Below are 16531 nucleotides of genomic sequence, written 5' to 3' on the forward strand. Positions count from 1 at the left end.
GGACTGACTATGTATGAATTTGCGATGGACAAAAGGCTGACAGCAATGGTACCTAGTGAAGGAATGCAGTCAGGAATAGCATGTCCTACATCACTAGGGAAGGCTACTGGAGGTCTAATAAGTATGTAAGTGTAGGATATTGGTTCACTATTTTGTTTTTCTCTCTCTTACATGTGCTTGTGCACTCAGGCACACAGACATGCAATTATTTTATGCACACCTAACTCTAACCCATATACAGCATGGACATAAGACTATTTTTATTCTTTAATCATTTGAATGTGTAGAGATGAATGGGACATGCAAGAGTACTCAGACAGTGTCATTTCAAGTACTTATAAAATAAGTAGCTAACCCTTTGTTGTTAGGTAAGTTTGCATCATCCCTCTCCAACTTATGATCCTGAATACAGTCAATGACCGAAAACAGTTTATTCAAACATAAGCCTATACACATCCACACCACACCACTGCCAGTCTTCTACTATTTTCCTTACACATAATTTAAACCAGTTTCCATTAAACTGACAAAACTGAACAGTCAAGATCCTTTTGTTGTCAAACCGGATGACTAAATCACAATAACAGGTAAACCAAACTCTGCAGGCATGTGGTACTTAAAATATAGGGTGAACATGCTACATGCATAAAAAAAACAGCTTCTTGAAGACTAACATAATGGTCTCTTGCTGTTAAATATGTTGGGGGAAAAAACTAATAAGCTTTGAATCAGGATCCTGAAAAACAACGGGCATAAATCAGTACATGCACCCCCACCCCAAAATTTTCTTACAATAAGGTCTAATTGTCTTCGGCTCACAATTAAAAACAAAAATCTGACAACTACAGAAACAGAAACACTCAAAATAATCAAATTTATGCTGCCATATTGACTTTCAGAACATATCAAAACATTACTTTCTCAACTCTTATAGTGAATTTCTTGTTATGCTATTATAACTGACATCAGCAAACACACCACACAAATCTCAAAAGACAACCCCCAAAAGTTGTAATAAAAATGATTACAGAAAAGCATAAACCTCCCATAAAGAATTAAAAAGAAACAAGTGATCAATTTTTACAATTCACCATAATCAATAACACAGGGCATAAGTAGGGAACTTAGAGCGATCTTACAGTCATCATACCCTGCACATGGCCAAATCACACGCGGCCTCAGTATAGTAACTAGGAAAACATGCTGTGGTATTACAAAAATGTCTCTCATCATAATCTATTGTTTCCAGTGAAAATCATTGTTATCAACTGGACTAAATGATCAATGACTGATATTATCCTCAATATAAATGGAAAGCAAGATGATGCTTCCTTTTTTTTTTTTTCTATTTTTGACTAGTCTTCCCCCTCAAACAGAGCTGTCTTTGCATCATGCAAGACTTTGTATTGTTGACAAGCTGCTGTGGAAGGGTGAGAAACCACAACTTGCAGATAATAATTCCAGAACAGCTACTTCATCTCCAAAACAAGTTAGTGGTTGGTTTTATCTGCCATAAGCTGAACAGTAACACCAACTTTGTGACTTCACTCAATACAGCTTACCAAGAGGTACAGCAGTTAAAAATGGATTGGTTCTATGTAACACTGCTCACGAGGAATTGGAGAGGTATCCAAATAACATGGCAAAAGCACAAATGATATCCCAAGTGATATAAGTCTCATACACATACCAGAATTTAAAGATCATTTTCCAAGTTTGATTTTATGGCAGGAATTGCCTTAAAAAACCTACAGAATCGCTAACTTTTCAGGAAGATAAGAAAAGCTGGGGAAAGACACTGTTTAATTTGATCCTTCATTTAAAACCCATTATCATTATGAATGAACAATAAGTGTGAAGGTTTTGCAAAAGATTACATCTGGCACACCACATGTTTATGATGTCCTTACCTCTTTTGTCATTGTTTGTTTTCTATCTTGGCAATGACATGGCCCTACATATAATGGATATTTTACGTAGTCTGCGGATGTGTAGTCTGATGTGTAAACAGCTGTGATGCAAGCTCGGTGACAGCACTGCTAGTGATGCTGTCTGTCTGCCAGACTTTTACAAAAAAAAAAAAAGGAATTCCAAAGGAAAGGTACAAACACCCCACAACACTGAAGTTTTAAAGAAACATCTCAAACGTCCAACTCTCTCTACATCCAGTGTAAGAAGGTATGAAAGCAAGTTCCTTTTCAACTCTAAGGTTTGTATAAAAAGTGTATATGGACTTTTTGTTCCAATGTTTACATTTTACTGGTGTCAGATCTTGATTCCCTAAAGAGAAAAATTTTAACAAGCCCAAAGAAAACTGTGACAACATTATATACGGCAATTGCGCATCAAGCATGGTGTCAGGACTCCAGTGTGAAGCAGCAAAATACACGCTGTTTGTTTTATTATCACATGGGCAAAACCAAGAGCCAAACCAAGAACTGGCATTACAGACTTTAAGGCTTTAGGTCAACTATTGGTCAGCATGCTAGGATTCACCTCTTCCACTCTAAAGCCTTGAAGTAGGCCATTTACTCATTTGCAAGCATAAAGCTGCATAATGTTTTGTACAACCACAAAAAACCTCCTTAGAATAATAGCAGAATGAGGAGCTAAGTTGATAACTGATATGTACTTGTTCCAAATAACAAATCCAAGGTGATCACCGTTAAGTCCAAGAAAATATTTTACAAGCAAACCATAAATGCATCAATGCATAATCTTTTTATCCACCGTCTGTGATTTACAACACCTACAAACCACAGAAAAGAAGAAATTTATTTGGTCTTTAATAAATATTCATTTCCAGCCATGAGAAAATAGAGTTTTCTAAGTTTTCTCAAACACTACACAAAATAAATAGATGAGTTGTCTGAAATTGAAACCCCTGATTTGTTTGGACAACCAACATTAACCACCCCTTGCTGTTTTTAATGGCATTAAGCATTTCATCTGTTGTATTTTTAAATGATAAACAATTAAATTATTTTGAAAACCATGCTAAAATCTAGCCATTTGCTGCTGCCTAAAAAAAACCCCTCCAAACAGCTGCTTGAACAGTTAACAATTTTTGCTACCTCAGATGGTCAGCTGCTTGAACAGTTAAGGATTTGAAGTCAAAATGACTGCTGCTACAAGGTAGGGGAACATTAGAATTCAAAAGCCGTATTTAAAATATAAAAACAAATTCAAAGTCTAAAATCTTCACACACAATAATCTTTTCCTGCATGATTCAGTCCAAGAAGCTTTATGTGACCAATTGCAACTCTTTAGTGCACAAATGTATTAGTGATTTTTTGGTAATCATTTTAATAAAGATTCTCCTTTTGAAAACTTTCACCTCTATCCTTTTTTTTCCAAGTATGAATAATTTCCTTAAAAGAACTTTTTATTTTGTTGTTTTAGTTTTTCGTCTTCCAAAAGGCAACCACAAAAGCAGCCAAAGAGAAGGGCTTCCCTTACCATCCATTTCCATACAAGGCAAGACCTTGAATTACAGTCAGCACTTCAAATACACCCATGGCAACCCCAACACAACAGAGAGGAAATGTCATGTTTGATGCTGCTTCATGCTGCCTCTTGCTTAGGATTTGCTGGAGGAGGTGGGTGGTGTGATGCTGCTGCCTGGGGGGGCACCTGCAGAAAATGAATGTGAGATGTTCAAAGACGTTGGAGGCTGGGGTGGGGCCACAGTGGAAGGAGTGGTACCGTTGGGCATGCTCACTGGCTGCAGCACATTTTCCTTGTAGGCATCATAGTCACTAGCAGATTTCTGAGAACGTCGGTTGCGCTTGCTCGGTTTCTGTGGCTCATTCTGAGGATTAAGAGGATGCTTTGTTTCCTGCTGTGCCTTTTTTGTGGCACGCTGCTGCCGCGTGTTCTGAGCCACGGCACTGACATGAGGGAACAAGTTGGTTATTGTGCCAACTGCTTTTGTGCGACCTTCCCGAAACACTAGACGCATGCCCATTTTGAGATACTCAGGGTTCTTGATAAAGCGGAATCGAACCATGGCTTTGTCACCAGTGCGCAAATGTGGTTCTGTCATCTGAAGGATGGTAGCTGTTTGCCGCACGCTGCCCACATGCACTGGGGACATAAATAACATGGAAAGCTTTTTAAAACACAACATTCACAGTTCTTTGAAAATAACTCTGGGACATGTTTACACAGAAAGATAAAAGGACAGGCAAAAGAACTGAATACTTTAAACTTCATATCTTTCCTAGTCAGTCTTCCGATTCAAACTTTATACAGTTCCTTTTACACTTCCTCAAAGCATGTTTTGATATGGTTAGCTTTCTTTATTACCATAATAATCAAAACAAAAACAGGTGAACAAAAGTGAGATAAAGAAAACAAGAAACAGATTCTCTCAGCTAAGACAACTATGAGCTCACTATCAGCAAAACAAAGACCTCAGTAAGGTAATTCTAGAGAAAAAGAGAGAGTGAAGAAGAATGAGACAGTGCAACATACTGATGCACACAATGTACAAATACTGTCACATACTGACAGAATGTGAGGTTAATGAACACAACTATGCACAAGTACTGCTACTGTCAGCCTACTCACCCATTGCCTGATAGCGTACACTGATGGTGGTAGGGTGGTGCAGTACTAAAATCTCACCCTCAAACTCCCAGCATGCCTTTGGTTCTAGTCGGGGTGAGACCATCACCATACCTTTTCGTATTGTGGACCTCTTGATCTACATTTAACAGAAATGCATACACAACTTTGTTTGTGACAACTGTTTTAGACAGAAATGCAGAAATGCACACCTTGTTCAGCACCATGCTGTAACTACTCTTTTCTTCTGCTTCTTTGCCATTATATCATAATCTAAGAAATCAAGTACATTATTCATGTACAGACTTATTATGTCACCCTCTTCCAAGTTTCGATCTCAACATTTACGTAGATATTCAATTAGCTTGGATGGTTTAGACATTCTCTTAGTCTACACTTTTTTTTTCATTTAATGTTATCATTTGTACTCACAGGTCTGCTAAAACAGTTTTGTTTTAAATGTAAGTGACCTCACTTGTACCTTTTTGAGGGCAAATGATGCTGTCTGTCCTCCACGGACCTCCTTGACAGGCATTCGCTTTCGGTGGATGGATTTAATGACAATAGACTGAAACTGGCCAAGGGCATCTGGCCCCAGGAGAAGTGTGTCATTAAGTCTGATGAAGCCTTGCAGCAGTGTGCCTGACACCACTGTTCCCACACCCTAGGCAAACAGAATTACTGTTGCTGAAGGTTAGGATACTCAGCAATTGTAGTAGCACAGAACTATTGATACAAAATACTACTTTGACCCTAATGAGTTGAAATGCAAAATAATAAGCATGCAACTTAAATTTAATTTGTTAATGTCATACACAATCCTACATATGGATTACTTAGGCTAGAATCTGTTTCCATAATATGTACTATCACAAATTGCATGATTTTTAGTTTCCTTGTTTGTATCAACATTCAATGATGCAAAAAAATGTTCAGATGAAAGCAGTATTTCATTCTGACCAGAGTCAGCATGATGTTTGAGACTCACAGGCACTGAGAATGTATCATCAATCTGAAATTCAGCAGGTTTGGAAATATCACACTTGACTCGAGTAGACAAGAGATTCAGGAACATTTTTAGGAGATCCAGATTTTCCCCTGTTACATTCGACACCTGGAACACGGGACACATCCTGCAAAACACAGCACCTATATGAATACTTGACGAACGGAATATACTCTGCAGGTAATTCATCCTGGATGTTTGGAATAAGAGAAAGATAAACTCTGAGACATGCAGCACCATTACATGAACACTTGAACAACAAGACATCCACTGAAGTCACAGTGTTTAAGCAGCTAGAATATTATAGAGAAACTCCAACAACACACAATGCCACTGAAGGACTAAAGCACTGGCAATATGTGTGAGCACACAATATTGGAATGTTGTCAGTCTCTGAATACTCAAAATATTGAGAATTCTTTGGTAACTTTTAGCAGCAAACTGCAAACTAGCAGATACTATAGCAGTTTTCAATATACATTCTACACAAATATCTGAAATAAGACACCTCCCAGACATAAAGAAAAAGTTTGTAGGCTAGAAACCTAGACAATGGACTGCAATAAATTTCTCTACTGAAACCTTTTATCCCACAAATACACAGTAAACTAAAGTTATGTGAAATTGAACTATTGTATTTTTTTTTTAAAAGTAATGAACAATAAAAATTTGGCAATATATGCTCTTGTGATGATGATAAATATTTGTCAACTACTAACCTTTCAGAGGTAAAGTTTGTGGCAGAGCAGATGACATCATCCTTGTTCTGCACAATAACTGGAATTTTTCGACAACCAGGGGACTTGAGTATACGTGTTAGGAGCTTGAGTGTCTCAGCCATGACATTAGGTGGACACATGTCAACTTTTGTTACAACTACAAAAACAGGAACATTCAAGGCCAATGCCAAACCAAGGTGTTCTTTCGTCATACCAATGACACCAGCATTGGCACCAATCTGAAAATGAAAAGTAATGGTAGCATTAGTGACGCCAAATTACATCATACACACTCAGCATTTGCACAAATCTATGAAAAGAGAGATCATTGATTTCAAATAAGCTTTATTACTGCAGCTGAAAGATTTTTAATTTCCCGGAAGTACTTCCAGATAAAAACTTCTTAACAAACTTAAGCAAAATAAAATGATTAGACCATATCTAGGAGAGTAAACATCATGGCATCAAAGAAACTATAGAACACAAGAGTACTTGCAGGCAACATAAACAAAAGGTTTATTTTTAGTTATCTGATCTTGTTTTAGATCCATAGGCTATCAGACACATCTCATAAATAACAGCAGCTGAAATATGTAAAAGACCAAATATGTTAAACATAGACAATTCTCACCATTAGCATAGCAAAGTCTGGGGCATGGCCTGTCATGCCAAAGACAGTGGTTTTCAAGTACCGTTCATGGCCGGCCAAGTCAATGAAAGTGACCACCTGACACCAAAGATAAATACTTCATAACATACTAAATCTTTTCACGAAAAATACATCCAAGAAGCCACATGGTTTCAAGAGCAGTTGTTCTTCTCAAAGGCAATAATTAGTCTTCAACTAGCAATATATAACACATAAAAACTTGATCCAGAAAATAAATCAACTCTGGTGTTTTTCAAAATCATAATTATTATCATGAGAAAGTTTAAAAACAGAAAAAAATCTGCAGCATCACTGAAAGTACCAGACATGTTCTGAAACGCAAAAAAACAAAAGCAGACCTTTCAGTCTGACAGAGGGGAGACAGCTCAATGCCTGCGACCAATGATGCAGTTGCTCAAAACAACGGAAACTTCTTAACTGTCAGATAGCCTATTTACCTTACCCTTTCTTATTTTACTGACATGTCTTGAATGCTCATGCAAAAAAAGTTTTAGATTTGTCTTCTTGTACCTACTTCATTCTTAACCTGGGGAAATCCTATACACACTTTTCTAAATATAATAATAAAAATAAGTACTTTTATATTATTCGACACCCAATAAGGCCCAATGCAATTTATAATCCTGATACACGCCTCCCCCTAAACCAAACATCTCATAAAAAAATACACAAAAGACACACACATATATTTATGCAAGCTACATGAACATATACAATCCCTCACACACACACAAGCCATACAGCAATGGCAGTCTCACAGCAAGAACATAAAATTATACACTGCACATGCAAATGGAGGATTATTAAGGAAAATTTGGCTCTTGCCCTCCCCACTTGTCTCACTATCCTACCGATGTCTGCCTACCTTGGTAGCATCCTCACAGATCTTTATCCAGTCCAGATGCCCATGATCAGGTTTGTTCACCACGTTACCACAAGCATCAAATCCCAAGATGTCGTTGCCAACACTGCTTGTCCGACCAGACTCTATTTCATGTTTATGTCGGAACAGCTTCTGTCGTGCAAAGCCCCGGCCATTGTCAAGTTCTCCATGTGTCAGCACCCCAAGCAGAGTGCTCTTTCCTGCATCTACATTGCCAACAACTGCTACTCTGGACAACATAAAAATAAACACTTGCTTTGAAAAGGTCATCTCGTTAAATTTCATCACAAATACATTTCACCACATTTACACATGCTAAAAAACGTTTTACCTTCTTGATTATCAAAGTATTTTGAATTCATTTCTCATCTATTTTGAGATGATTTTTGATTATTTTCCTAAAGTACACACTGAAGTGAAAAAGTGAAAGTGCTTGTCCTACTACAGGAGCCTTTTACGGTGCCTTCTTATACGAGAATGTCATCATGACAGAATATACACATGCCTAAGTCACTCAATCAAGCTAGGGCATATATCCTAGTTTGACACGTTTTACAAACTGACAGACTGTGTCATACCAGACAGTATGATATCAATCATATTGTTTACCTGACTTCCATAAAATCATGAGGTTCCAACTTTTGCCGCAATAGGTACTCTGCAACTGTACCTTCTTGGGCTGTTCTCTCCCGCAATAATACACACTCCAGACCAAGAGATGAAGAGATGCTGTGCAGGGTGGCCACTGATGCTTGATAGTCATCTGGTTTTAAGCCAGCCTTCTCACCCTCTGAAAAAATAAATAAAATAAACAAATTAAAAACGTAAGTTGTTTTTTTTTTTCTTTTACTGATTTTTTACTTTGAAACCCACTCTTTCTCACTATCAAACACTTTTAGTGTGAAAAAGCTCAGTGGAAAAGCTGAACTATTTTAAAGATTTTGCACTCTGAATAAAGAAATTTAAACTTTACAGATTTGTTATTATATCCAGGCCACTAAACCATTTAAATTGATTGCACGCCCACCACAGAGTGAACAGTTACTTTGTACAATCCTTTACCTAAAAGGGAGACAATTTGGACCTATGAAGGTCATTTTGAATTTGCAAAATACAGAGCACTTTACCTCCTGTTCCAATTTCATAGATGGTTTCTCCTTGTGCATCCAAGACACGGGTTTTGATAGTCTCCACCAGAAACTCAAACTCTTCACTGCTGGGGCTGACGAGCACCATCTAAAAAAACAGCAAATACAAATAAATATTTTCTAAAAATGATTTATATGAAAATCATCATCCCAACAAACATCTCACTAAATAAGTTAATCATCTTGGGAATTTATAAACAATCAAGAAAAATAAGATGTTAAGAAAAATAAGATGTTAAGAAAAATAAACTCTTCTTTTAGATGGAACAGTATATTATGGCCTACGATATGGAGCAATACATTATGGTGGCTAACAGGATTCTAAAGATGTAAAAAAAATAAGGGATACATATACTGTAAATGTGTATGAATGTGAGGCAGAACTAAGCAGCAGTAAAACATTCATGCATGCTCTTACATACATACTCTTACATAAACACACACATACATAAACACACACATACATAAACACATATAATACTCTACTGACCTTTCCCATAGGACTGACCACATCTTCATCATCATCATCAGGGCCAAACAGCCCTCCCCCATTTTCTATCATTGGAGAATCCAGCTCATTAAACTCCATCATTCCTGCCATTTTGCTTTTCTCTGTTGGTGCTAGTAAGGGAATGGTTTTTTTTCTTTAAGAAAAGTAAAGCTTTTAATTTGGACCCTTTCTCTCTGGCTAGAAACAATTACTTTGCAATTTATTTTAGACTGCTCTAGAAAAGATTAAGCTTCTCTTTCAAAAGATACTGCTTTAAAATGCAACTGGTTGGTTTTATGTAATCCTCTAGTTGAAGTTGTGGTGGGACATAAATTCACTCAAAGTGAAACCTATTTCTGCCATGATATTCGTAAAAGCATTTTTATCCACTGTTCCATTTGCCAAGGCTGCCTGAAATGCAAGAATCAAAAAAATGACATGGATGAAAAAGGTATAAAAATATATGTGTGTGCATGCAAGCACCTGTGCATGAATATTACTGACTCAAATCAACAATTTTATTCATGAATGATGTGTAACATATATAACTATGTTTAAAGAATATGATGAGAGCTAAATTCTAAGGACTGATTATAGCTACTACTTTGAATAGTAAGTTGTGTCTCATTATTAATCTTCAAAACAAATCATTTAATGAAGCTGTTACTTTACTTTATTGTTCCTTTTAAAATGCTGTACTTTGACCTAGCATGTTTGCAAATTGTAGCATTTCATGCATCTCTTTGCAAAATTTTACCTTAACCATCTCTTCCTGGTCATGAATATGGAGTGTAAACAGTTTAAGTTTGAAATCTGCACGCATTAACATTTCTGTGAGCAGAGAGATGATGAACGGGGTTATTCTGGTTTAGGTAGGGGAGGTAAGCCCAATAAATTTTTATCCTATTTCCATGTTACCCCTTTGTTAAGAAATGTGTAATTTGCTCTGATTTATTAGCACTAGGCAACCTCTGGTTTTGAAAACCTGGGAAAAGTATCAGCATAGCATTGTTCACAATAGTTTCACTAGTTTATTTTTATTTCCAGATATAAAACAACAGAATTATATACACAAAGCAGCACCAATATGGAGTGAATGTGAACTGAGACCAATTAAATAAGCATGAACCTCCTTGAACTGGTTATATAATGGGCTATACACAACAGACCCTATATCTAATTTTTATGCTAGCAAAAGTGATCAAATATTATCTCTAGTAAATGACTGATAAACAGCATTTCTAGTAAATGACTGATAAACAACATCCCTAGTAAATGACTGATAAACATCTCCAGCAAATGACCTTCCATTGAACTAATCAATGATCAGATTTAATTGACATATTTATAAATCTGTTTCCCATTAACTATAATAATAAATCCTACGTGCGCACTGCCATTTTCGGTCTATTTCACTATGTTGGTGCAACTTCCTTCAAAGTCTTCCCCTTAGCTTTGATAAATTACCTTGATCATATTTTCTCTACTAATAATATTCACATTGTAGCTTTACTATGATAACATTGATTTTAATGTGGTGTGTCAACATGAAATTAAGCTAACTTGACACAATTTAAATCTACGCATACGACGTAAACAACGAAAAGCTTAGACGTAGATCTGACAGCTGTTAAACGAGAGACTTCTTTTTTTTTAAATCACAATATGAAATGGTCTATTTCTGACTAAACGCTTCTCGGTGATATTAACTGTAAATAATTTGTAAACGATTACTTTCGTTAATGAAAGTAAGACAAAGGTAAGTGACTTAATGACTTCGCAATGTGCGGCTTACGCGAAGGTAAACTAGAAACGTGTCAATGAGATTACGTCTGCTGTTGCCGCGTAAATACACCAGAAGAACCAGGCAGCAAGATTTCTGCGCTTAAATATGAATCAAATGCCTGAAATTATTACGTACTTGCCTTTCACATATTTGCCGTTTGTACGATTTATCACAAATGCGAGTTTAAGTGATTCCTAGATTTCTGTGTATTAACAACTTCCAAGTAAATTCAAGCATTCCTCCAGACGGTGTTCCAATCTTAGCTGTGCATAAAGACGATCGCGACCAGAGCGGTGTCAGGAACCCCGTTATTTATACCAAGTTTTCAATCCTTTACCTGATGCAATCAGTAGGAAACTCGGTCAGAGTACCTAGCAGTGCAAAAGTACAGACAAAAGTAACTTTGTTGGTGTCGTTACGCCGCTGTGTCGTCATAGGTCCAAAAGCGGAACCCAAATTTATGGAGCAGCTTCGAAGTAAATTATCAACTTATTTAAAATGAAAGAATAAAGAAAGAAACACTCACTCGTTACATATGTCAGTTTTGTTATTTAACTTGCTTAAGTTGTTCATTCGTATTTTACAGACACTTCTCAAAGACTTTGAAAAGACATTTAGTGCGAGTGTCCTCAGATGACTTGTCGCTCACTTCCGGGAGAAGGTAGATAAGTGATGGGCAAAGCCACGGACGTATATTTAGTTCGTGGCTTTACTGTACCAGCAACCAGGGCAAACCATGTAACACAGCAGAAGACTGAAGGTACCAAACCAGCTCAATCTTCTTCTGAAATTCCAGCTGATATTTTCGTGGCATTATTATGTCCCAAATATCTTCAGATAATGAAGTACGTTTTCTTCTGATTTATTTATTATTTTTATATATATATACAGGTAGTAAGTAAATCATCTTTGCTATATGAGTTTTATGAGAAATCTGTCGAATGCAGTGAAAGTTAACGTTGGACCCTTTCTCCGTTTTGGAAATGTTCGAGTTAAGCTGTTTATATTTAAAATGGACTGAAGAAATGAAGGAATAACAGATGATTACACATCCAATGAGCTGAACTTCTCAAAAATCTAGTAGGTTGCAATTGGGTTTTTTTACCAATGGCTGGGTACAGCTCAGTGCAAGATGCATTTCCCCAAATCTGGATACACACCCTCATCATCTTTTCTCTCTACACACTTATAAACATCACCATACACGGAATACACGATAAACTGTTCAGGATTGTACATGGGTACCTTTCGGTTGTCAAGGCTTCAACCAACGAGAGACCTGAGATCATATGTTAATTAAGCCTATCAGCTGTCAGTGTACAAGCATGATATCAGGAGTTTGACCTAGTAAACAATAGTGAGAAATGTCAATAAGACCTGTTTTATGTGTGTTTGTAGGCAAGAGAAATAGTATGTAAACAGGGTGGAGCACACAGATAGGTGACTGCATAGACTGGTGTATGCAACAGAGGTGGCACCAGTCAACCAAATAGTTTGTGGAACATGTTATGGGGTTACAGCTGACACACTGCAGCCACATGGAGACACGAGAGCCAATCCCTGTAGAGGGGGTCTACCATGAGCGTCAGATGAAGGAGCTGTGTGCTCTGCATGCACTCAACAACCTCTTCCAGTCTGGCACTGCCTTCACTAAGAAAGATTTGGATGAGATCTGCGTCAAGTGAGTTTTTCCTTATGTTCATGTACCTCACCTTATATTTCTTGCTCATATCTGGATCTTATCTAATCCTTTGTGCTTTTCCACAAAGCTTTACGAAAGAAAATGTTATTGCTAGAACTAACTTTAAGTGAGCAGTAATGAGGATGCATATTGAGTTATAGTTGCGTTCCATACAATAAAGGTCAAAAGAGAAATCACTTAAAGATTACTAAAACAGCATTTTCAATCCTTTATACTGCAGCAAAAGAATAAATTTATCTTACAGTCTCACTGTTTTATGTGGGGAAATACTTGTGTTAGATCCATATTACTTTTGTTTGCAGGTAGTCATATATAGATATATATGCATGTGCTGACATTGCATGGCTCTATAATCACACCTGGTTTCATAGCTTAAGCACGAATATGTATATGTGGACTGATGTCTGCCAGGACCAAAGCTTAGTCTCTTGCGAAGTTCTCAACTGTTAATCTCGGCGAGACTAGAGCATGAATTTGACTAAACCTGAAGCTTTGTACACACCAGCCTTGTTCTAGTAGTTAACTAAAACAAAATCGTCTGCAAGTTGGCCGTTGATACAAGTTCGTGGTTTTAGCCATGAGGAACTTTTTTTTAATACAATTTTTAGTATATTTATTTGTCTCTGTATGCACTAAAGTAGAAAGTAAAAAGGAAAGTTATTCTGACTAGTACTCCGTTTTAAAATTGATTTAGAACTGGCAGAATTACTTCATAAAGAATTAGCTTTAACTGGATACACAGATCGCACCATGGTACTTTTCTTATGGATATATATATGTATTTATTTGATCAACATTTAAAAACTTTTTAATGTGAATGATTAACACATATAAAATCAGTATTGACGTTATCTTGTTTGCAGACTGTCACCGAACGCTTTTATTAACCCACATCGCAACATCCTTGGCCTTGGCAACTATGATGTCAATGTCATCATGGCCGCATTGCAAAAAAAGGGATATGAAACAATTTGGTTTGACAAGAGGAAGTGAGTCTGTTGTCAGTGTTATTTTTTTTTTAAACTGAGAATCCTTTCATTGTTGCTGTTATTCGCATGAAGTATACTCTTATGGTAATTATTATGGTGTGAGGAAGCAGATTGGAAAAGAGCTACAATGGTCACCTAATACTTTGTGCGGCTTACTAAAGGAGCACTTAGATCAGTGGTGAAGCATATGCACATTTATTTCACTACTTTTGTCATCCTGTACAAATATTGTGTCTGTGTTTATAGCTGTCGTCCTTTACAAATTGTGTCTATGTTTATGGGGAAAGTGAATTTAATTTTTCCATCAGTCAATTCAACTGGTATGAGTTGATTCGACAATAGCCCATGGTCTATTTGACCACAACTCTGTCAGTTCAACCATTGCCTACGGCTGATTCGACCAAATCATTTATTATGTAATTTGGCCACAAATAAGTGAATTTTAATGTACTCCTTTTTTGTCTTTGGTTGATGCACGTCAATCTTGCTTTTGTGTGTGAGAGAGAGAGAGAAGGGAGGTTAGATCCAAATTAATTTAAATCAGATTTTTAACATCCTATTTTTTAACTCTTTACACTTTTATTTAAAAAAGCATGGCCATGAGCTGTGCAGCTGTGCCATGCCAATTGTTCTGCTATTGCTTAAATTAACCAAGGAATGTTTTGTTTTTGTTTTCTTGCTCGTATATAGATATTCACACGTCACATCTAACATCGCGTACTTTCATTTGATAACAGTAGTGGCTGACCTACATATATCATGTGACTAATTTGTATAGAAAAAATATTTTGTTGACATTCAATGAGCAACAAATGTGTTATTTCACTAAAGAGTAACTTCTGCTTGGTGGTCGAATGGACAATGGCTGTGGCCAAATCGACTCATGATCATGGTCGAATCAACTCTTGTGTGGTCAAATCAACTGGTAGCCATGTTTATAGCTGTCATCCTGTACAAAGCATCTTATGTTGTTGCTGTGGATTGCACAATGAGTTTTTTATTATACTGTATGTGGTACTTGCATTATTCATTATCTTGTAGAAAGTTTAGCTTGTAAGTGATTGCAGTAGTACTTATTTCATTTGATAGTATTTCATCTTTAAAGACACGATTTGAACTGAGGTTGATAAATATTTATTGCAGAGATGTGGGTGTTCTCGTTGTTGAGAATATCATGGGTTTTATCCTCAACACTCCCACGGACTATCGGCTAGGATTTGTTCGACTTCCATTTCATCGCAAGCACTGGATAGCCATCCGCAAAGTAGGGGACTTCTTTCTCAACCTTGATTCAAAATTGGACAGTCCTGAAATGATTGGTGGTCCAGATGATCTAGTGACCTTTTTGCGACATGAGCTGCGAGAAGGAGATAAAGAGTTATTACTAGTCGTGGATGCTAGAGTCAGTGAAGCCGCTTTGTGGCGAAGAGACAGCCTGACCTTAGCTCAGCACACTAATCATTTAATGAATGGGTCTGATGAATTGAACAATGTTTGAAGAAAAATATCTTTTCTCATACGTTGTTGGATGTCAATCATGCAAACTTCTGGTTTGAACCTCTCCATACAGTGTTCTTGAGGAAAGTGAGTGATGATAAGGTTGTGACTTACTTCATCTTTTTTATGCTTCTTAAAATGGCAGCATTCATTTGCCTAAAATGGACCCTACGTAACTATTATGATAAAAAGAATGGTAAATGGAGCAGCCAGAGGGGATTAATGATTGTGTTGTGTGTAGTTCTCAAGAAGTCCTTCAGTAATATTATGTCTGGGATCCTACTGGAAGGCCAGATCATGTAATACTCTATGAACAGAGTATTGAGGGGTCTTGAGTAGTAATGATGATGTGATTGTACTTACATATCTGAAAAGTAGAAACCTCCCTTGTCAAGAGCCACCATTATGATGATAAATTATGTACACAGTCAAATAACTACATTTACAAGACAGATGACCAGGGAACTCCAAACTGAAAAGAGTTAATAGAGTAAAATCTGTGGTCAGCATAAAAGCTAGTCAAAATGACACTGACAAGGCAGTTTCTGCCACAATCTACTTGAATAGTGTTTTCATTGTGTATAATAAATGAGTTTCTAACTGCTTTCACCATAGAAAACTGGTGTGCCATATTTAGGTAACTCCTATTTTGCAGTGAGGTACTTTCAAAAGGATTAGTCACATATTTTACTGAAAAAAGTATTATGAAACATTAAACTGAATATACAAAGTGAGCGTTGGTTGACTCCAAACAAATGGTTAATCTCAAAACAAGAAATTCAGAACAAGCTCAGTTTTAAAATGTCAGATTATTTATGTTATGAACAATACTCCATAAAAGAGAAAATATAAGTTATTAAAAGTTAATATTTACTTTCTTAAAATTCAAAGAAAGATTATGGGAATTATTTGGCTTGTAATATTCCCAGTTAAGTTGCCTTCAGGAATTTTAATCAAGCCTGCCTCCTACCATCCATCAACTTCGGATCTATCATGGAATATGTATATGATCAGATTGAAATTGTTTGTTACAGAGACAAGTTATTAGTCTTTCCAGCAGATATTCCAGAG

The 16531-nt window shown here is 36.6% G+C and overlaps 2 protein-coding genes across 6 annotated transcripts; one reads left to right on the forward strand and one right to left on the reverse strand.

The window, feature by feature from the left end:
* Positions 1-240: 240 nt before the first annotated feature.
* Positions 241-11741, reverse strand: LOC112553864 (GTP-binding protein 1-like). 2 transcript variants are annotated; one of them, XM_025221376.1, is made up of 11 exons: positions 11610-11741; positions 9487-9897; positions 8976-9084; positions 8458-8638; positions 7831-8077; positions 6927-7022; positions 6296-6534; positions 5559-5703; positions 5052-5234; positions 4574-4709; positions 241-4087 (listed from the first exon to the last, which is right to left on the reverse strand). In XM_025221376.1, the coding sequence occupies exons 2-11, from the start codon at positions 9595-9597 to the stop codon at positions 3582-3584; spliced, it is 1953 nt and encodes a 650-aa protein (XP_025077161.1). In that variant the 5' UTR covers positions 9598-9897; positions 11610-11741; the 3' UTR covers positions 241-3581. The 2 variants fall into 2 exon arrangements, with proteins under 2 accessions (XP_025077161.1, XP_025077226.1); XM_025221441.1 differs by lacking the exon at positions 11610-11741 and adding an exon at positions 11408-11585.
* LOC112554058 (josephin-1-like) lies at positions 9938-16014 on the forward strand. Of its 4 annotated transcripts, none has more exons than XM_025221680.1 (5): positions 9938-11245; positions 11859-12117; positions 12793-12953; positions 13838-13963; positions 15107-16014. In XM_025221680.1, exons 2-5 carry the CDS (start codon positions 12091-12093, stop codon positions 15459-15461), a joined length of 669 nt encoding a protein of 222 aa, XP_025077465.1. In that variant the 5' UTR covers positions 9938-11245; positions 11859-12090; the 3' UTR covers positions 15462-16014. The 4 variants fall into 4 exon arrangements, with proteins under 4 accessions (XP_025077465.1, XP_025077694.1, XP_025077611.1 ...); XM_025221909.1 differs by having other exon boundaries at positions 9941-11245; positions 11859-12032; XM_025221826.1 differs by having other exon boundaries at positions 9942-11245; positions 12671-12953.
* The last annotated feature ends 517 nt before the right edge of the window (positions 16015-16531 follow it).

Source organism: Pomacea canaliculata, linkage group LG1 (genome assembly GCF_003073045.1).
Source record: "Pomacea canaliculata isolate SZHN2017 linkage group LG1, ASM307304v1, whole genome shotgun sequence".
Taxonomy (NCBI): Eukaryota; Metazoa; Mollusca; class Gastropoda; order Architaenioglossa; family Ampullariidae; genus Pomacea; species Pomacea canaliculata.

Coding starts and splice junctions, on each gene's coding strand:
- LOC112553864 (XM_025221376.1), bottom strand. CDS start 9,597: ATGGCAGGAATGATGGAGTTTAATGAGCTGGATTCTCCAATGATAGAA. Junction 7,023..7,830: donor TCTGTGAGGATGCTACCAAG/GTAGGCAGACAT, acceptor CTTTGGTGTCAG/GTGGTCACTTTCATTGACTT. Junction 5,235..5,558: donor ATGATACATTCTCAGTGCCT/GTGAGTCTCAAA, acceptor CTGTTTGCCTAG/GGTGTGGGAACAGTGGTGTC.
- LOC112554058 (XM_025221680.1), top strand. CDS start 12,091: ATGTCCCAAATATCTTCAGATAATGAA. Junction 12,118..12,792: donor AAATATCTTCAGATAATGAA/GTACGTTTTCTT, acceptor ATGGGGTTACAG/CTGACACACTGCAGCCACAT. Junction 12,954..13,837: donor TTGGATGAGATCTGCGTCAA/GTGAGTTTTTCC, acceptor TCTTGTTTGCAG/ACTGTCACCGAACGCTTTTA.